The sequence below is a fragment of the Vigna umbellata genome, chromosome 5 (genome assembly GCF_029865625.1).
Source record: "Vigna umbellata cultivar VRB3 chromosome 5, Vumbellata_1.0, whole genome shotgun sequence".
Classification (NCBI taxonomy): domain Eukaryota; kingdom Viridiplantae; phylum Streptophyta; class Magnoliopsida; order Fabales; family Fabaceae; genus Vigna; species Vigna umbellata.
In genome coordinates this window covers 33,790,760-33,811,997 of record NC_142169.1, presented here as the reverse complement: position 1 = coordinate 33,811,997, position 21,238 = coordinate 33,790,760, and the positions used below count along the sequence as shown (strand labels likewise).

Here is a 21,238-nt window from a genome sequence, read left to right as displayed (position 1 = left end):
ACTTTCATTCTTGGATCATCTTCATCTAATCTTACCATAAATTGTGATAATTTAAAGTTTACAAATTTAAATTTAAAGTTGAACTAAACACAATTTTATGATACACAACAATAATTAATAAATAAAAAGATCAACCTTAATATAAAATATAATTGAAAAGAATGAAAGCTTTAATTAAAAAATATATTATAATGACATAATGATGTGAAATGAATTGAAAAACTTGTTCTTATAAATTTGAAACTGTACGTAATACTTTGATGGAAAGTTTCATACAACAATGAAGAGAAATATAAAAACCTTGATACCATTTATGAAATTTAAAATAAAAAGTTATATCAAAACATTCTCACAAGATATCAATTTTCCATTTAACATGTTGACTCTAAAATTAAAATTAAATTACAAATTAACATATTTTGTGAACGAATTATCACTATTTATTTTTATGTTCGACTCACTGTCACATGACATAAATAAAATTTGTCCTACAACTTTTACTTTTCGTGATGTTAATTATTCACTTTCCATACATAACGAAAAGTAATATTAATAAATATTTTTTTGAAAGAAAAATGTGTCAATTTTCTGTGTACATTTCGACTATCAACACTTTGCGGAAGATAATTTCTATGATTTTCCATAAATTTAAACTAAAATCAGATAGATTTTCTTACAGCATAACATTTATAAACAGCATTTATCAATTTCAAGTAAAATTGATATAAATTAATCATGAGAAAGTTAGTGGATTTTAAAATGATTATAAAATAATATTTAGTATTCACTTATTATTACAGCAAGCTAATTAAATAAATAAAATTTCCTTAGTTTTGGAGAGTCATTTCCTTTTCCTTTCTTTTCTTTTTCAAATTAGTTTACACAGAGACGCAGTAAAGAATAGAAGACCGAAGATTCCGATGAGGATCAGTAGCAGTCCGGACATCCGTCAACTTTTCCGCTGAATCGCCGAATAAAGCAACAACTCGCAACTTTTCGATTCACAGAGAGTAACGAGTGAGTGAGATTTTATGCTTTCTCTGGATGTTACAATTTTGCCATTTTTTCAAATGCGCCGAATTTCATCTCAAATTGCTTGAATGAAAATGCTGGATCGCCCAGATCTTCTTCTTCTGTACGTGCATTTTGAGTAGTTGAACTCTTGCACGTGAGCATACTTGGGAATTAGGATTTGTGTGTGTATACTATTTTTTATACTTACATTACATAGGGTAGGGTTACCTTGTGTGTTAGACATTTACATGCTGTGGTGCTGAATTGAATCTGAAGCGTTTTCAGTTTGTGTTTCTTGTGCTTGTATTTCGTGCTTCTTTTAAGTTAGGGCATTACTCTGTGCTGCCTGTAAGAATAATGTAAATAGCTTACTATTTCTCCTAATTCTCTGTGGAAAAAGTAGAAAGCGTGGAGAAACATTTAATTATTTGTTTAGGAAGTGGGAAGATTGTAAGGACAAAATTATTTGGTAAATAAATCTGGACTTTTTAGTCTTGATTAGAACAATTCTTGATTATTTGTTTTTTGGAAATCTGGACTTGTTATTTTTGTTGTCTCATTGTATTTCAGAAGACTCAGGCCTTGTTTGGATAAAATTCTCCATTAACATTTATAAAAGAAAAAAAAATAAAAATTACATGAGTTTTTTCTTGTGAGCTAAAATTAACTTATGCATAATTCAAATAAACTTCTGTTGAAGTTAATATAATATAATATTGTTTTGACATATTACTCGTGCATAAGCCAAGTTTAGCTTTCGGAAGAAACTTCTTCATTTTAATTTCTTCTTTTTTTTCTTTCATGAGTGTTTATGAAAAGATTTATTTAAGCAGGCCCTTATTCAGTAATTACTTGACGATTCTTCTTGGTTACCATACTACTCAAAGTGCTATCACACGACTCCTTTTAGTTATTTGGTTTGTGGTATTGAGTTTTTGGTACTTATTAGAAAACCCTCCTTTAAAATCTATCAGATCCCTGCCGTGCTCTACAAAGAGTTTAAAAATGGGACGTCTGAAGCTGCAAGCTGGTATCAATGCAATAGAGGAGGAGGAACCTGAGGAATGTGATGCTGCCTACCCTAACAAAACAACTTTGGCATGCATGATCAATTCAGAAATTGGTGCTGTTTTGGCCGTGATGAGGAGAAATGTCAGATGGGGAGGCCGTTACATGTCAGGTGATGATCAGCTGGAGCACTCTCTCATTCAGTCTTTCAAGACAGTGAGAAGACAAATCTTTTCATGGCATCACCATCAGTGGCAAGCTATCAACCCAGCCTTGTATTTACAGCCATTTTTAGATGTAATTAGGTCTGATGAAACTGGTGCCCCAATTACTGGTGTTGCTTTGTCATCTGTTTACAAGATCTTGACTCTTGATGTGATCGATCAAAATACTGTCAATGTTGAGGATGCCATGCATTTGGTGGTTGATGCTGTCACTAGCTGCAGATTTGAGGTCACTGATCCTTCTTCAGAAGAAGTTGTTTTAATGAAGATACTACAAGTTCTCCTAGCTTGTATGAAAAGTAAAGCATCTATAATGCTGAGTAACCAACATGTTTGCACCATAGTGAATACTTGTTTCCGGATTGTTCATCAAGCAGGAAGTAAAGGCGAGTTGTTGCAGCAGATAGCACGATATACAATGCATGAACTTGTAAGGTGTATTTTCTCTCACCTTCAAGATGTTGGCAATACTGATCATGCACTGGTTAATGGGAGCACTAACTTGAAACAGGAGGTATGAGAATCCTGCTACCTACTTTCAAAGGCTATATTTTTCCCCATGATTATTGTTTTAGCTTCTGGGGAAAAAAACGATACAAGGGAATTGGGTGGGGCAGAGGGTGATGCTTTTCTTAGTATTTATTTTCCTACAGTTAACAGTTTGGTGATCAAGAATTTAATATTCATAACATCTATTTGAATTTTTGTATTTGGCTATTATTCTTGCAGACTGGAGGCCTAGATAATGAATATGCATTTGGAAGTAGACAATTGGAGAATGGAAGTATTAGTTCTGAATATGATAATCAATCATCATCTACAAACTCTGCTCCCAATGTTTCAAGTGTTGTGAAAGCAACTGTGATGGATGAAAACACAGCAATAACTATTAGTTGCAAGGATGGTGTACCATATGACATGCATCTGATGACTGAACCGTATGGTGTTCCTTGCATGGTGGAAATATTTCACTTTTTGTGTTCTTTGCTGAATGTTGTTGAGCATACGGGTATGGGTCCTAGATCAAACACACTAGCATTTGATGAAGATGTGCCTCTCTTTGCCTTAACTCTTATTAATTCAGCAATAGAACTTGGAGGACCTTCTATTTGTCGTCACCCAAGGTTGCTGAGCTTAATTCAGGATGAATTGTTCCATAATCTGATGCAATTTGGTTTGTCAATGAGCCCCCTTATACTTTCAATGGTTTGTAGCATTGTTCTCAATCTGTATCATCATCTTCGTACAGAGCTCAAATTACAGCTAGAAGCATTTTTTTCTTGTGTCATTTTAAGACTTGCACAAAGCAGATATGGAGCTTCATACCAGCAGCAAGAGGTAGCCATGGAGGCTCTTGTTGACTTTTGCAGGCAAAAGACATTTATGGTAGATATGTATGCTAACTTTGACTGTGACATAACTTGCAGTAATGTCTTTGAAGACCTTGCTAATTTGTTGTCTAAAAGTGCATTTCCTGTGAATTGTCCATTGTCTGCCATGCATATTCTTGCTTTGGATGGTCTTATTGCTGTTATACAGGGAATGGCTGAAAGGATAGCCAATGGATCTGTAAGCTCTGAATATTCTCCAGTGAATCTTGAAGAGTATACTCCATTCTGGATGGTTAAATGTGAGAATTATAACGATCCAAATCACTGGGTGCCTTTTGTCCGCCGCAGAAAGTACATAAAGAGAAGATTGATGATTGGTGCTGACCACTTTAATCGTGATCCTAAGAAAGGTCTGGAGTTTCTCCAAGGAACACATCTTTTGCCTGACAAACTTGATCCTCAAAGTGTTGCCTGCTTTTTCAGATACACTGCTGGGTTGGATAAGAATCTTGTTGGTGATTTCCTTGGAAATCATGATGAATTCTGTGTTCAGGTGCTTCATGAATTTGCTGGAACGTTTGATTTCCAAGACATGAACTTAGACACTGCTCTGCGTCTATTCTTGGAGACATTCAGATTGCCGGGAGAATCACAAAAAATACATAGGGTGCTTGAAGCTTTCTCTGAGAGATATTATGAACAATCACCACATATCCTTGCTAACAAGGATGCTGCTCTTGTTTTGTCATACTCAATGATAATGCTTAATACAGATCAACACAATGTTCAAGTTAAAAAGAAGATGACAGAAGAGGATTTTATTCGGAATAATAGGCTTATAAATGGTGGCAACGATCTGCCTCGAGAAATGCTGTCAGAGATTTACCATTCAATTTGTAAGAATGAGATTCGCACAACCCCTGAACAAGGTGTTGGTTTTCCTGAAATGACACCAAGTCGATGGATTGACCTAATGCATAAGTCCAAAAAAACTGCTCCATTTATTGTATCTGATTCTAAGGCCTACCTTGATCATGATATGTTTGCCATAATGTCAGGCCCAACAATTGCTGCCATCTCTGTGGTATTTGATCATGCTGAACAGGAGGAGGTATACCAAACATGTATGGATGGATTTTTGGCTATTGCTAAAATTTCAGCTTGCCATCATCTTGAAGATGTTCTTGATGATTTGGTAGTGTCTCTTTGTAAGTTCACTACACTTTTAAACCCGTCATCAGTTGAGGAACCAGTCCTAGCCTTTGGAGATGACATGAAAGCTAGAATGGCAACTGTGACAGTTTTCACTATAGCAAACAGATATGGTGATTACATCCGCACAGGTTGGAGAAATATTCTTGATTGCATCTTAAGACTGCACAAGCTTGGTCTTCTTCCTGCACGTGTTGCCAGTGATGCAGCTGATGAATCAGAGCTTTCTGCTGAAACTGTTCATGGTAAACCTATTATGAATTCTTTATCCTCAGCTCATATGCAATCTATTGGCACTCCAAGGAGATCCTCAGGATTGATGGGTAGGTTTAGTCAACTCTTATCTCTTGATACTGAGGAACCAAGATCACAACCTACTGAACAACAACTTGCTGCTCATCAACGCACCCTACAAACCATACAGAAATGTCATATTGACAGCATATTCACTGAGAGTAAGTTTCTGCAAGCTGAATCTTTATTGCAGCTAGCAAGAGCACTCGTTTGGGCTGCAGGGAGACCTCAAAAAGGGAGCAGCACACCTGAGGATGAAGATACAGCAGTTTTCTGCCTGGAGTTGCTGATTGCAATTACTTTGAATAACAGGGATAGAATTGGGATTCTTTGGCATGGTGTGTATGAACACATATCCAACATTGTTCAGTCAACTCTAATGCCCTGTGCCCTGGTAGAGAAGGCTGTTTTTGGACTATTACGAATTTGCCAGCGGTTGCTTCCCTACAAGGAGAACATTGCTGATGAACTTCTAAGGTCATTGCAACTTGTCTTGAAGCTTGATGCCCGGGTTGCCGATGCATACTGTGAGCAGATTACTCAAGAAGTCAGTCGCCTTGTAAAGGCAAATGCTTCTCACATAAGATCTCAGCTAGGATGGCGTACAATTACATCACTACTTTCCATCACAGCTAGACACATAGAAGCATCTGAAGCTGGGTTTGATGCACTATTGTTCATAATGTCTGACGGTGCCCACTTGCTTCCTGCTAATTATGTTCTCTGTGTAGATACTGCCAGGCAGTTTGCCGAGTCTCGTGTTGGACAAGCAGAGCGTTCTGTGCGGGCACTAGATCTCATGGCAGGGTCTGTCAATTGCTTGGCACGGTGGACCAGTGAGGCTAAGGAATCAATGGAGGAGGAACAAGTGTCTAAGTTATCTCAGGATATTGGAGAGATGTGGTTGAGACTAGTACAAGGTCTTAGGAAGGTGTGTTTAGACCAGAGAGAGGAGGTTAGAAATCATGCTTTATTATCTCTGCAGAAGTGCTTGACTGGGGCTGATGACATTTATCTACCATATAGCATGTGGTTACAATGTTTTGATCTTGTGATCTTCACTGTACTTGATGACCTGCTTGAGATTGCACAGGGACACTCTCAAAAGGATTATCGCAATATGGAAGGCACCCTTATCTTAGCAATGAAGCTCTTGTTCAAAGTTTTTCTTCAATTACTCCCAGAATTATCACAATTAACAACCTTCTGTAAGCTATGGTTGGGTGTACTGAGCAGAATGGAAAAATATATGAAGGTGAAGGTTAGGGGGAAAAGAAGTGAGAAGCTTCAAGAGACGGTACCTGAGCTGCTTAAAAACTCCTTGCTTGTTATGAAGATGAGGGGTATACTAGTGCAGAGGAGTGCCTTGGGCGGTGATAGTCTGTGGGAACTAACATGGCTACACGTGAATAACATTTCACCGTCACTGCAGCTTGAGGTATTCCCTGAGCAGGATTCTGAGCATTTGCCGCACAAACAGGGTGAACCAATAGGGGGTTTGGTCACTGATGATAAGGGTTCTGTTCCTTCAAGTGAAACAGCAAGCCGGGAAGATGCTGGCGTTGTTGGTTAATTAGTTGCTATGTTGCTGCTACCTGAATCGGTCTTGCTGTTTATAATTATACACACGTTCCCTGACCTCAAGATACTGATTGTGCAGAATTTGTGGATCACACACGCATCCTAATTTTGTTTTGCAACTGATAGATGCAGAAGTATTACACGAGGGGAAGTATAGTTCTCAGGCAAGGACGTGCATGTTGATCTAGTGAAATCTGTCACCTCTGTCAGTTGCCATTTGCCCTTTCTCGTTCCCCATGGAAGCTTCTTGTTCCAGTAATTTAGATGAAATATATTGTAGCTTGAGATAGATTTCTACCCTTCAGCGGGGTACTGTATGGCTTCCCTTTCTACCCATGGAGCTGCGACGGGGATAGTAAAGCCTAATTTCCTTACTTTTATGCAAAACCTCCACTCGCTCTTACTGCAGCATGCATATAATGGATATGACATCAGATAGTTCTGATTTTGCAGGCTGATTGTCTGTGTGATAAACCTTGAATCGTTTATGCGTGGAATCAGATATATTAATGTTTTGCGCCTTTGTATTTAGTATTTACATCTTGGTATTCACCTTCTTCCCTGAGCCAAAATATCGGTCCTTGACTTTAGGCTTGCACACAGACTAGCATCTTTCCTTCCTAGTTCCCATGTAATTGGATGTTAAACAATGGACCAAAGACAGTGTTATTCCTAACAGAGTTACAGATATATATTATATATGCTTGAGTGATTTCAGAAGTTAACTGTTCGAAATAATTTGGAATGGTGCTAATTGACCACTTCATTTTCATTTTTAAATTTTTACGCACAGTTCAAATGTTACATGTGCCGTGTGAAAAAAACGAATTTCCGACTCGTAGCATCTACTGTAAGCATTCGGTTGAGATCCCCATGTCCGGAAGTTTTTCATGGTGCTGCTTACGGGTTCTTCCTCTTAAAACTGCCTAGAAGTCTGAATGATTCTAGGCCAATCAAATATTGGAAGTTTCTGGCTGTGAAAAGTCATCGAGTTTAATTCATTTAAGGTTGATTTATTTACAGTGTAATGTTTATACTTCATTTAATTTGGTTATGACTTAATTATCCATGGAATTATTTTTCTTCATATCATCAGTTTAATATTTAACAAAAAAAAGGTAGCAGCTATAAATATAACTTATGAGGGTAAGATGGAATTTTCGATATAAAGATGATGAATTTTTTAAGGTTATATTAGTTTAAATTATAGATCTTAAAAAATAGAGTTAGTAAGTTGCATAAGTGGTAGATATAAAATAGTAACAAAATTAGAATATTCAAGTAAATCAATAAATAAACTACCACTCTTTGGGCATGCATAGCTGCTCTGATTACTCAAACTATTAATGAATAAGCTTGCAAAATATAACTTTAACTTATATACGCCAACCTTATTTAAAACTTAGACTTTTTCTCAGTTAAATAAATACTAAATATAAATCAAACCAAATAATTCACTAATGACAAAAAAACTAGATCCTCCAAGTGCAAAACACGCGACCTCCTACAATACTACATAATTTTTTTTTATCTAAAAAATTAGTTCTTTTTTTCACAACTGTGATCACAAGGATCAATCCATGATGTAGTACACAGTACAAAAAATATTGTAATTTCTAGCTGTCAAATTTACAGTTTTCGGAAGTTAAAGAAACTGTTAGTTTCGAAGTGCATCCCAAAGTTGATATTTTGGCAGTTTCTAACGGTCATCCGTGAGACAGTTGTAGAAAAAACTGCAAAGCAAAACAAGTATTTGAATATCCAGCGTAGGAAGGTAAACAATCAGCCTGCACAGTCGAACGGAGAAGGAAATACAACAATTAAGAAAAAAAATTATTTGGCCACAAAACACGACTTATTCAGGTTACGTCACCAAATCTATGCATGTCATAAAAGAAGAGAATAAACAACACCTTACCAAATCTTCTCCCTCTTAAAACCGTTCTTCGAACAAGGAAAACGACATTCACCGGGGCTTACTTATCCTGAACCTGTCCCATGAAATCCAAGATGTAGTTAGAGAAAAAAGAGCATCTGTTACTGATAACCATTCCATCATTACACAATATTAAGTTCTTAATAGTGCACACCTGAGATAGGTCTAGTTTTATCCAGGACGACTAGGAGCCATAGTTTTCATTCTCTGCACATTATTCAAACATTTGCTTTGTCTGCAGTTCAGTTCTCTGCTTATAAAGGCTCACCAAAGTAAAATCGAAACTTGAGCAACATCAAAATACACAGAGGAATCATCTTTACCACTGCTGGTTGTTGGAAATTCAACTCTGAGTCCAAGTCTCACATTGGATTAAAATGAGGAAGTAGAATATTATACAAAGGTAAAAGACATTAACCCATTGCCTTAAGGTTTTGGATAAAAAGTGGTGTCGATCCCTTGTACAGTTGACTCATATGTTATTGGTGTTTGTGTAACCCACAGGGAATATGCTTCTCGATAGACCCAACAGTGGTATAATGATCCCTATACCGAAAGTTTTCCTGACAAAGGATGAAGGAACCTCCTTCTCGATAGACCCAACACTGGTGAGGCGGTGGCGGTTTCTAATGTGAAAGACATTCACATCAAATGAAGAGGCATAATGAAGGAACGTCTTCCTGTAGTCCATAAGAAACATGTGCTTGCATGATTGAAAACGGAAGCCAGAATATGAAAAAGCAAAGAGAAAACAATACATATCTAGATATTTGAGACCATACAAACAAGTAGAAAATTTTCCGAGAGATTTATTATTTAAAGTTGAGACTATATGAATATTTTGACAACTATATATGTACAACGGTGGAAATGTTAGAGGTAACACCTATAAGACTCACTGTACTGTAGTAATCTACTCTCACTATGCCGAGCAAATATAATATCTGATTCCTAAATAGTAATGGTTTCTTGAGGTCTGCACTTCCTAATCCTGATATGCATACTACCATTGTTTATGCTTCCACCCGCCAATGGTTGGCAGCAATGCCTGCGCAGTACCTGGTTAAGTACAGCCAAATCAAATGATTAATTTAACAGCAACTTTAGAACTCCAAATATATATGGAATTCAATTCTATTCACTTCAAGCATATGATAATCATGACAAGCTAAGATGTTCTAAATGTAAAGATGTCTTTGTTTCAATTGTGTGTTGAGCGAACAGAGTTAGAGAGGTACACTTTTCCAATATTCTGGGTCCAGCTTCAAGGCAGAAACTGTAATGCTTTCCAATTCCACGTTACTAATGCCTTCTCTCGTGCAGTTCCCTTCACTGCCTTCGTGTCTCTTGTAGATAGTGACACTTCCACTTTTTCCCACTTCTGTAACCTCATCCAGGAAAAACACAGCTGGCTTCTGACACGGGTCAGAGCTCATTGGTCTCGTATTGAATGTGAAGGGACCGTCTTTCCAACTTCGCCAAGTCCTAAATGTCTGCAATGGCATCTGCAAGTCTGATGCCATCAACAAAAATGGATATATTTGTATGGTGTAACCCCATGAGATGGATATTGACCATCTATGCTTATGGTCATAGCAAAAACTTTGCTGCACTGTCCGGGCAGGGTCAACGTGGTATGCACTGATGAGCTTTTCCATTGAGTGAAATTGAGTTTGGTTGGGAAACAAGGAGTTCAATTGGTCAAGGTGATGGAGTGATACAAGTGGTACCAAAGGGTGTGCAGCTAGAAGACCATATGGATCCCCTCTTATGTCAAGCTGTAAGAGAAAAAGACCATAATAAACAAAATTTATTATGCATGGATAAGTCCAAAGATTTGCATTTAAGCTGAACTAACAACATCTGAAACATGAACATGATTCTTTCTTCATACAAATATGTGTATCAGTGCATAGGTTGTACCAAAAAGTACACAAATGTAACAAGTGGAAAAAGAATATACCTGGTGGAATCCACCTTCTCTGGTAAGAGGCACCCCAATTTCATTCACACAGGCCCAAACCCTTTGATCAGAACCGTAAAAGTAGTAGTATCTGCTTAGACAACCATCCATTATTTTGGCTAGTTGAGCAGCTAATGCATAACTGATTGCAAATCCACCACCACCAAATGCCATGTCATAAGAATGCATCAAATCTTGCTCAACACTCTCAGAACTCCCACCAATATAATACATCTGGTTGTGATCATATTTTCTCAACACAGTAACTAAGTTCTCAGTAAAGAACACAGTATCATCATCTCCCATTACAAACCACCTAACATTTGGCAAACCAAGTTTAAAGCTCTCATGAACTATCCGGGAAATCCGAACTGCAGATGCTGAATGCACATACTGGAACCGCTTCCAGCCCTTTGAGATTTGATATGGCACTAGCATGTCATCACGCAGAATCTTAGGCTTCTTGTCTAGCCAAACAAAACCTCTTGTGGTGTTTGGATTCCACCATAGTTTGCTGTAGTTGCTGCGGTCATGCCAAGTGTTAGATGACCCACCGATGCCAAACAGAATATGTGAGATGTTTGTTGGTGCGCTGTCAATGACAGAAGTATTCTGTACAGTATGTATATGCTCCGGTAAGGGGAACCATCGGTCTGGTTTAGCAAATGCTGAGTGGAGAGCGAGTGATATGGAGGCAACAAGGCACACGACTATGCCAAACCTTATTAAGAGTATAACAATATCACCAAGTCTTTCAGGGATAAAAGATGCTCTGGATGCTTTAAGAGAAGACTCATGACAAAGTTCCAAGCGAGTCTGACACATCTTCTCCCTGCTACATTTGAAATAACTCATTAGCAAGAATTTAAATATGAATCATAACAAATCATAGAATTTGCAATTGATCAAAGTCACTGTATGAAACAATTCCATAACATTTCTACTAAGGATACTTTAAGTCATGAAAGGGTGTATGCTTACTTTTTATCTATGAAATCCTCATTTCCCCAGAAAAATAATAATAATCCAACAAGTGGATGCGCCAAGTTTCTTATTAAGCAAGGAGAGTCCTTAAACCTGACGAATTTGTTTAAACCAATAATTATTTTTATGTGCTAAAAGATTTAAAGATCAAAACCATTTATCCAGAGAAAGCCAAACTATGGTCTTTGTATGTTAAGAATATTGATGGTGAAATACTTGTCATATCCCTACTTGTTGATGATCTCTTACTTTTAAGGAGTAGTAGTAAGCAGATTGAAAATTTCAAGAAAGAAACGAGAGAAGTTTTCGAAAGGACCAACCTTAGAAGAACGACATTCTTTATTGGTATATATCAAAATCAGAATGAAATATTTCTTTATAAAGAAAAAATGCAAATAAGTTCTCAAGAAGTTTAACATGGAAGAGAGCAAACTAGCTGCAACTCCAATGAATCAGAAGGAGAATCTTTACAAGGAAGATGGAGCTGAAAAAGTACACGAAAAACTATATAGGAGTCTTATAAGCTGCCTAATGTACTCAATTGCAACAAGACATGGCATCTTTCATGTAGTAAACTTGTTATCAAAATACATGAGTTGTGCTAGTAAAATTCATTTCCGGGCAGCAAAGAGAGTTCTTATATATGTTAAGGGTACAATTGATTTTGAAATATGTTGAAAATTTTAGTCTTCTTGGCTACTCTGATTGTGATTGGGCTGGATGTGTTGATGATATCATTTTAGCTTTGGTTCTGGAATCTTTTCATGGCATTCAAAGAAGCAATAGTTCATAGCTCAATCTACAACAGAAATAGGATATGTGGTCGCAACTGCTGCAGTTAATCAAGCTCTTTGGATTGCAAAGCTCGAGGCAGATTTGCATATGGAACAACAGGATAGCACAACTATATTTGTAGGCAATCAGACTTCAATTTCAATTGCTAGTAACCCAGCTTTCATGGCAAAGCCAAACATTTCAAGATAAAGTTTTATTTTCATAGGGAGACACAAAGAGAAAGAGAAGTGAAATTAATCTACTGCAAAACAGAAGAACAAAACTCAGATATCATAACAAAGGTGCTTCCTAAGTTAGATTGAAATTCTTGAGGCAGAGGCTTGTAGTATGCAGTTTCAAAGTCCAGAAAGAGTGTTGATTGGATGACTCATGAAACTGAATTTTAATTTGTTGCTTTCGTTGGTCTTTTTCGGTCTGTGATATTCTTTGTTAATAACTGATATGCTTCATATACAGATTTTTAGACATTAAATAAGGGTTATATATTATTTTATTCACTTCGTATAAATTCTGTTGTTGGGCAATTAATACTGGTATGTCGGATACTACTATTATTTTGCAAGAGAATACTCACAGCAAGTACAAAACAAAGGAAAAAAAGTGGTCTATAAAACTGACCTTGAGAAGGCGTTTGATAAAGTGGCTTTGCTTTATTTTGATGTCTTACAAGTTTTGGCTTCCATAGTTTTAATATCAACTAACTGTGTGATTTCCTCTCTTCTTTGTGCATTATTTAGAATGGCAACAGATTAGAGAATTTTAAAACTTCTAGGGGTCTTAAACAAGGGAACCCCCTTTCTCCTTATCTTTTTGTTCTTTGATGCAAAAGTTTTCTCTGACCACAATGATTCCTTAGAAAAGAAGCTTTGGATCCCTATCCAAATTTATCATTTGAGGATGATGTTTTTCTTTTCTCAAAAACAACTATCAAACAAACTAAACTCATTGCTGCTACTTCTGATATATTTAGCAAAGAATCCAATTTAAAGATCAGTGTTACTGGGTCTAGAGCTAGATAAACTATGTATATCCTTTGAAGAACAAAAAATAGATGGGAGACTATATCATCCATAGAGACTGCTAGTTCTCTAGTTAAGTTTCTCAGATTTCCTATCTTTAAAAGGAAGGTTACTAATTCTCAGTTCATTTTATTATTGAAAAATTGCAATCTAGACTTGATTCATGGAAAAATGAATTCTCAAACAGAACTGGAAGGCTAGCTCCAACTCGTTCTGTTTTAAATTGTCATTCCTACTTATTATATGCAGGCAGCATGGATCCCCAATGAGTACATGTCCAAATTGAAAAATCTATTTGGGACAAAGTTGCTTCTCCAAAAACTATTGGGGACTTGGGAATCCTCAGTAAAGATTGTCCAATACTGCACTACAAGTAAAACTGGTGTGGGACATGCAGCAGAACAAAAGTAAATTGCAGATGGATATATCATGAAGAGAACCTTATCTCTAACTGTAACAACTTAAGCTTGCTACTCAGATTCTATGCACACTCTTCCTACAGCACATGAGTACCTTTCTCTAATTTTCTCCATACATGATATGTTAATGAGAGGCTGGAATGTTGATCTCAAGTCTATGTTAAGAGAGGGGAAAACCAGAAATATGGAACATATTACAGTGATAACCTTATTCTACATACTACAACCTCACTGTCAGTTACAGCTTTTGTAATATTTCTGTTTTTATAATCTTTTCTGTCCAAAAACCCTCTAGATTGAAGGTCACTGAAAATTTAATATTAATTACTTTGCTATCTTATTTTATTTTATGCATTTTTTCTGTAAATAAATTGAACTGTATTGCCCTGTATTGCACTGTAAAATAATTTCTGGAGAAAAGACAGAACAAGTAATATCATTTTCCATATATTTTTTGGGATTAACAAACTGAAAAAGTTGTTAAAATGTATTCCTAAGATACAAGTACTTTAATTTTATAGTAATGAAACTGGTGTAACAGTACTCTTTTTGCATAGTCATAATTCACATAAAATGCATTTCTTCAAATGATAAATTTAGATCATACCATATCTCACTATGGATCAAATTGGAACACTTTTTTTACTCTTGGAAAGAAGCTTGAGTGATAATGTAATGAGCATATATTGTAGTTATCTTTAAAAATAGAACATGAGAGAGGTATAAATAAAATTCCAACCATTACGGAGAACAGAACAGAAAAAAGTTCAAACATTTCATACCTCAGTTTAAAGATCAAACTGTAATACTTTTTTTCCTTTTATTTCCTTATCAGATTCTGCTATTCCCCTTTGCATAAGTTATGATTTTCTATAACTGCAACCTGTTCTGTTTCTTATTCCTGAACAACTCCCTGCAATGAAACAAAATTATAAGAAAAAAAATATCCTAAAAATAAAAACATAAGGGTTAAAACTTCGCATGAAAGGATGTTGATGTCGAAGACCCATGATCATAGAAAGAAATAACTATGATGAAGATTCAGAAGAAAAACTAAAAGAATTGAAGATTTTGATCGTACACCATCAGCAGAAGAAGGATAGATTCCCATCATTCAACAGAATTCTCCTTCTCCTTCTTTTATGATTGTGTAGGTTTTTTAATGGTGCAGAATCCTCAGACCTTGTCTGAGATCATGATTTGCTGTTCACATTGCATATAAAGGAGAACATTGTACATTTACACAGAAGAAGAGTGAGAAGAATGACTCAATTTTGTGTTGGGACCTTGAGGGGTCGGTTATGGAACATCATGGTAATGTGTCATGTAATATGCTCTCTTACATCATCATCATGCACTCACACTGATACACATTCATATAAATTTGCTTCCAAAAGGTTGTTCTTCTAAGTGTCTTTTTCTTTTATTATTACTTTTTCAAACAAATGCTTCTTTATTTTAAAAGCTAAAAGTGGTATTGCCACCACTAACAATAGATGGCATATATTCTTCATCACATAGATAAAAAGCTTGTTTGGGTATAGGTTGCGGTAATCAAAATGTCAATTTCAATAAAACATAATTATGTTTGCGCCAAAGTTACATTGATGTCTAATCATAAGAAAACATAATACTTTTAATTAAATTCTAAATTGATAAAGAAATATACAATAAAGAGTCAGGTTAATTTTGAAATGACGCGTGACTTTCATCAAAACATGACACTTTTCTGACAATGCTGTGTGAGATCCGAGAAAAGGTTGAGTGAGTGTCAGACTTACAAAACTCAGTTGTTAGTTAATACTTCTCTTCATCTTCCATTGGATCACTTACACCTCAAAAGTAATAACTTATCAAGATAACAAAAATGTACATATTTTTTTAATTAAAATACTTATACTTGGATTAACGATTAAATTATGTTTTCTCCATTTGTTTGGATGAATGAATGAAAAAGAAGAAAAAATAAATAATTATATAAAATGTACTTTTATGTCCACTATTTTTTTCACCACTGTATTCTTTGAGAAAATAATTTACAATTAATTTATTAAATATATAATTTTCAGCATAATCTCGGCTAAAATGGGAATATTAATTCATTGTCAAGGTATGATTATTTTTATGTTATAGATATATAATAGAAAATGTTAAGATTATTTAATTTTAAATATATTTAGTTTCTAAAAATTATTTTTGCAGTGTTATTATTATACCATAAAACATGTGTATCTTTCCTTTTCATAATATTGTGTTATTTTCTTCTGTTTTTTTATTTAACATGATTACTCTTATAAGATAAAAGAAAGCTAACTTATATATTTTTTGTTGACATCATATCAATCTCTTATGGTATAATCAATTGGAATTTAAAAAAGAAAAAAGGCTTTTGATATAAAAAATCAGGTAAAATTTGAAGATGTAAAAAAGCAATGTTTTTTTAGAAAAATTAAGACTTTTTGTTTCGGTTATAGGACTGAGTTACTAAGTACCTTCACAATTTGTCCTTCCTCGCCATTCGGTCTTGGTTCGTGGGTCTCTTGTTTGTTCGCCCGGTCGGGGTGTACCTGTTAAAGATGTTCCGATGCCAAAGTCAGTAATTGAACTGTCCGGTAATCTAATATGACAATGACAGTAATAAATGCATAGTAATTGCCTCTATTTACCTTTGACTTATATTTATAGTTTTCGGGCATGGGCTTATGATTAGCAATATTTTAATCTCGGCTCAATCTCCGTCCAATACCCTTAAACGTGATTTACTTTAATCTCCTTAACATTAATCATTTGGGCTTAGGAGGCCGGCCGGCCCGACCGACAACTTTGTCTTCTTTGTTGGCCGTCTGGTCATGTGGAGTTTATGGACTGTGATGATCGTCTGGTCATATGATACACTTTTGTTATTATAGTTTTTTATTTTATAGATTTAAAAATATTTAAATGATGACAAATGATACGATATCGCATAATTTCAAATCAATACGAGAAGAAGTCTATAAACAAATATTTTTGGATTCTCAAATTAGCAAAAGATTTTGGGTGAGTATTTTTAATAAAATGTGGTGACATATGTTTACAGCCTTTTTTAACCTAAGAATAAGATATATTATATTACGTGAATTTCATACTTGGATCTTTGGTTTTTTTAGCCTATTTTAGATAGTTAAAAATATAATATTATCATAAATGTGGGTTAATTAGGTACAAATATGAAAATTAACTATGATTAATATGGTAAAAACTATGATAATTATATTTTTAACTCATACTATAAATATTTTACACCATGTTACTTCAAAATTGTTATGATAAAAGAAAACTTAATGTTCAAAGAGTAAAGAATAATAAATGTTCTTACCGAAAATGAGTCATTTGAGGTGAACTAGCTTCATCTGTAACAAGGAGTACAATAGCTTGGACACTCAAACCAGTAAAAAATATTTTGTGAATATAGGAGTGAAAAATAATTATTAAGTTAATATACTTTATGTGATAATATGTATTTATAGATTTTTTTTAATATAATGATGAATAAGATAAACTCAAAATATAATAACATATTTAACATATATAATAACTGATTTAGTTTATTATTCCTTATATTTTATTTATATTATCATAAATATGATTTTTTTTTCTGATTTTAAGATATTAATATTTTATACAAACCTCGTATTTGAATATATTTTGAATTAGATAAATATAATAATAATAATTGAAAAACGTTAGAACAATCACATGAAACAAGTGCATATATAAATAAATAAAAAAAAAGTCTTTATAATTAAGAGATAAAATTCAGGGGGGACTTTGAAGTGGTTTTAAAAAACTCCAACACTTAATATGTATTTTTTTGAATTCTTTTGTAGAAGAAAACAAAAATATTGTCTAAAATCAAATTGCAGAATTAATGAGAGGGATATGTGATATTGGAAAAGTATAAGAAAGATTGAGGGAGGAGAAGATGACAACAAACCAACCCTCTTTATCATATGTCTGCTAAGCAACACCTTTCACCTTTTCTCATTCCTACTTTCTTTACCTTTCTCATCTTATCATCTTATTATATTTATTTATTAACCTCTTTCCTTTTTGCTTTTAACCATTCATTATTTAATTCTAACTTTCTTTTCATATCCATTCCGTTATAAAACCCTACACTCTTTAAGATTTCGGATCAATTCCATAATTTATAAGTACTTTTACTCTTAAATAATACGTATTTTCTCAAGCATATAGTATAATACTATGACCATGATGTTTTTAACAATCTGTACTTTTAAAGTGAAAACAAGCATATTGACAGAGACTAATTTAATGAGAACCAACTTACTAAATTTTACATATTTTTCATATTTATTTCTCTCACAACTTTTTTTTTTCTATTTCATGTCATATTTTTGTGTATATATATTTTTTAAAAATTGTCTTTTCTCGACCCTTCCGACAATGCTGAGCTATGGTGTGTGTTGGTTGCAGAGGCAATGAAGTTCCATGTACACTATCGACAAAACATCACACGGATACATACAGCGTAACCAACATACATGGATGCGGTTGATGTTCATGTCATCCATGCATTACCACACTATTCACATTCCATGCTCAGTTTTAATTTTTATATAATAACCTCAATATCTTTAAAATTATTTTTAATATATTATTTTAGTATACTCTTCAGTACACGTTTACTTTTTCGTTTAATATAATTTTACTCATTTAATAATTTGATTATGGTTATTAATCGGTGAATTTTTACTTTTACTCTTGATATCTATTATCTATCACATCTTCAATCAAATAATAAACATCACTGTTGCTTTCGAGATATATTGCTATCATGCTTACCTTTTAACACAATTAAGGGGCATGTTTTATTTTATGTGATTTCAATTATGATTTGGCTTTAAATTTTTACGAGGGGTGTTTTTTTTTTTATGAATCAAGTGTCATCCATAAATTTCGTAAGATTTTAATATTTACTTAAGAGATTTACCCTTTTTCATGGAATGAAGAATCAAATTTGAATGACATAGTGTTGTTTAAAGAATTTCGTGTTTCAGCATTTGATAGGGCCGTATCCTTGAGTTGTTGTGGGTAGTTCATTGGTTGTAAGTTCTTGCATGTCAAAATCAAGGACCAAGACGTTGGATTTTGCTTTTGTGTTGGCCTAAGATTGGTGAAGGTAGGGTTGAACAACCATTGCTATATTAAAGCGATGGTTTATTGAATGATGTGAGTAGGTGATAGTTAAAAGTCTTACATTTATTTGTATAAAATTGCATCTTCAAATGGTGGAAGCAACACACTTATTACGGACCTCTAAACACTTGCACCAAGAATTGGACTTTATCATGATTTTGACTAAAGTCATTTGGGTAATTGCTGAACACACCTCCTTCATTGTTCCCTCTCTATATTTTATTTTTCTTTCAAAAGTACCCAATTTCCAGGACTTAGTTTATGTTGAAAGTTTACAGCTCTAAAAAAAGTAGGAAATTAATAGCTTTTGTTTTTTACGAAAGGACTATACACTAAGAGTTCAACATATAATATTAACTACTGATATCGTTTTTCTTAGTTTCTAAATGTATCTATGTCATCGTTTTTCAGTTTTTTTCTCTAAGGCATCTAAGTTTAGAATATGCTTTAAGATTGTGATGATTTTGAACCTTGATGCTACGAAAGACAAGTTGCTATTTAATAAAGGATCGAGTTTCTAACGAAATTAGGAAATATTTACCTATAATTTTTTTTTATATTTAAGTCAATATGAGTTATGAAGTATTTAGTAAAGTTATCTTTCATGTTATAGAATACTGTATATATATATATAAAAGGATTAATAGGTTCATCAAATCTGTTAATATTTTATATCTATCTATTATATCTATTATAATATAAGAAAATAATATACTAAGAAAATTATTCTATTATCCATGTTGAAAAGTGTTAAATTAATTTTTTAGACAATTGATATTTTTAATTTATATTTATTTTGTTACATGTGCATAAAAGTTATTTTTTTTTCTATTATCTATTATAATATACGAAAAGAATATATTAGAAAAATTATTTTATTAGCCATGTTTATTTTATTGATAAGTGTCTCAAAAGTTGATTTTTTAGTTTATTGACATTTTAAATTTTCTTTTTATTTATATTTATTTTGCTGCCACATCAAATTATTTTATTGTTTTTCCATTTTTTTATTTTCTAATTTTGTTTATTTATATTTATTTTCCTACTATATATGCATAGTATTTATGTAACTTTTTTATCTTTTTATTTTATTTTTAAACTAATTTGTTTATACTATTTTTCACTATTAATTTTATGATTTAATAGCCTTTTTTGTTCTTAGATTTGCTTATTTTTCTCAATTAAGTCTTTTCTTTTAAAAGTGTGTCAAATTGGTCTTCACTTAGTAAATTTTGCGTCAACGTCATCCCTCATTAAATACGCACAAACGACGTTAACTTTCTTTTTTTTTCTCTCTTCTTTTCTACAATGCAATAGACCTTTCTGTTTTGCAAAGCATAGCAGACCAATCTGTCATCGCTTAAAACGTGAAAAACATTATTCATTTCTTCACTGCAGCAATAACACAAACGTTTCATCTACTCCTTTAACTACACACGCTCAACACAGTCTTTTTCTTCTTACTCTTCTTCTTTAATCTCACACCTCATAATGCAAAACAAAGAACTCATTTTGCGTCTTCTTCCACCACAACATAGACCTCCATGTTGGCCTTCATTTTCAATCCTATCTTCAACCATTCTCCTTGAGATTTTGAAACAATGCAACTGGTCTAGAGTCAGATAGGCCCCAAAATAGACAACGGAAAAGCTCTTAATCCAACGCTGATGTTGTGCCATCCTGGTCATGGCCATGATCGAAAATAAAGTCGCGACTTCTGTCAATCCAAGTAGAGAAAATGGGGAAGAGGAGAAAGAAGCCTTACACGTTTTTGGAAGGTGAAGAAGAAGGTGGTGTCGGTGGTGTTGATGATGCCACCGACATCGAACACGTAATACGATGACTTCTGTCCAGTGGAGGATGCTCGAAGGTTGGTGCTGCTCCATGGCTGTCTCGCGTGGAAAGAGAAGGTGAAGAAGGGTGAAGGTGGTCCTGCCATGGGTCCATGGCTGTCTTGGCAGGGGAGGAATTTTTGGGCTTTTGCACCAAAATAGGCATATTTGCCTTTAATATTACCGAAATGGGCAAATTCAACCAAAATTACGAAAATAGGAAAGTCGTGGGGGACCCAAACGACTTCAATTGAAGAAGTCGTGGCCCCCCTGCACAACTTCACCCTGTTCATTTGACCAGGGTTGAAGTCGTGCATCCCAAAAACGACTTTAGGGTATGGTAATCGATTACCACGTATTGTAATCGATTACCATACCGTTTTTAATAAAAAAAATAAAAAAAAATTGAAATCGTAGGGGGTTC

General features: G+C 34.1%; 2 protein-coding genes across 5 annotated transcripts; one reads left to right on the top strand and one right to left on the bottom strand.

Moving 5' to 3' along the window:
* The first annotated feature begins 851 nt into the window (after positions 1-851).
* On the top strand, positions 852-7,384 carry LOC124826214 (ARF guanine-nucleotide exchange factor GNOM-like). The gene is made up of 3 exons (XM_047298987.2): positions 852-1,017; positions 1,989-2,760; positions 2,976-7,384. The coding sequence occupies exons 2-3, from the start codon at positions 2,020-2,022 to the stop codon at positions 6,654-6,656; spliced, it is 4,422 nt and encodes a 1,473-aa protein (XP_047154943.1). The 5' UTR covers positions 852-1,017; positions 1,989-2,019; the 3' UTR covers positions 6,657-7,384.
* A 782-nt stretch (positions 7,385-8,166) lies between these two features.
* On the bottom strand, positions 8,167-15,094 carry LOC124826215 (uncharacterized). Of its 4 annotated transcripts, none has more exons than XM_047298989.2 (7): positions 14,862-15,094; positions 14,563-14,693; positions 10,564-11,398; positions 9,839-10,378; positions 8,755-9,659; positions 8,583-8,655; positions 8,167-8,451 (listed from the first exon to the last, which is right to left on the bottom strand). In XM_047298989.2, exons 3-5 carry the CDS (start codon positions 11,386-11,388, stop codon positions 9,552-9,554), a joined length of 1,473 nt encoding a protein of 490 aa, XP_047154945.1. In that variant the 5' UTR covers positions 11,389-11,398; positions 14,563-14,693; positions 14,862-15,094; the 3' UTR covers positions 8,167-8,451; positions 8,583-8,655; positions 8,755-9,551. The 4 variants fall into 4 exon arrangements, with proteins under 4 accessions (XP_047154945.1, XP_087971249.1, XP_047154944.1 ...); XM_088115123.1 differs by having other exon boundaries at positions 8,578-8,655; positions 10,564-11,395; XM_047298988.2 differs by having other exon boundaries at positions 10,564-11,395.
* Positions 15,095-21,238: the final 6,144 nt, after the last annotated feature.

Bases quoted from the DNA above. Each gene is read 5' to 3' on its own strand.
- LOC124826214 (XM_047298987.2), top strand. From the start codon at position 2,020: ATGGGACGTCTGAAGCTGCAAGCTGGTATCAATGCAATAGAGGAGGAG. The intron at 2,761-2,975 runs GTATGAGAATCC...TTATTCTTGCAG, and splicing joins GCACTAACTTGAAACAGGAG to ACTGGAGGCCTAGATAATGA.
- LOC124826215 (XM_047298989.2), bottom strand. From the start codon at position 11,388: ATGTGTCAGACTCGCTTGGAACTTTGTCATGAGTCTTCTCTTAAAGCA. The intron at 10,379-10,563 runs GTATATTCTTTT...TTTCTCTTACAG, and splicing joins GAGAAGGTGGATTCCACCAG to CTTGACATAAGAGGGGATCC. The intron at 9,660-9,838 runs GTACCTCTCTAA...GTACTTAACCAG, and splicing joins ACCCAGAATATTGGAAAAGT to GTACTGCGCAGGCATTGCTG.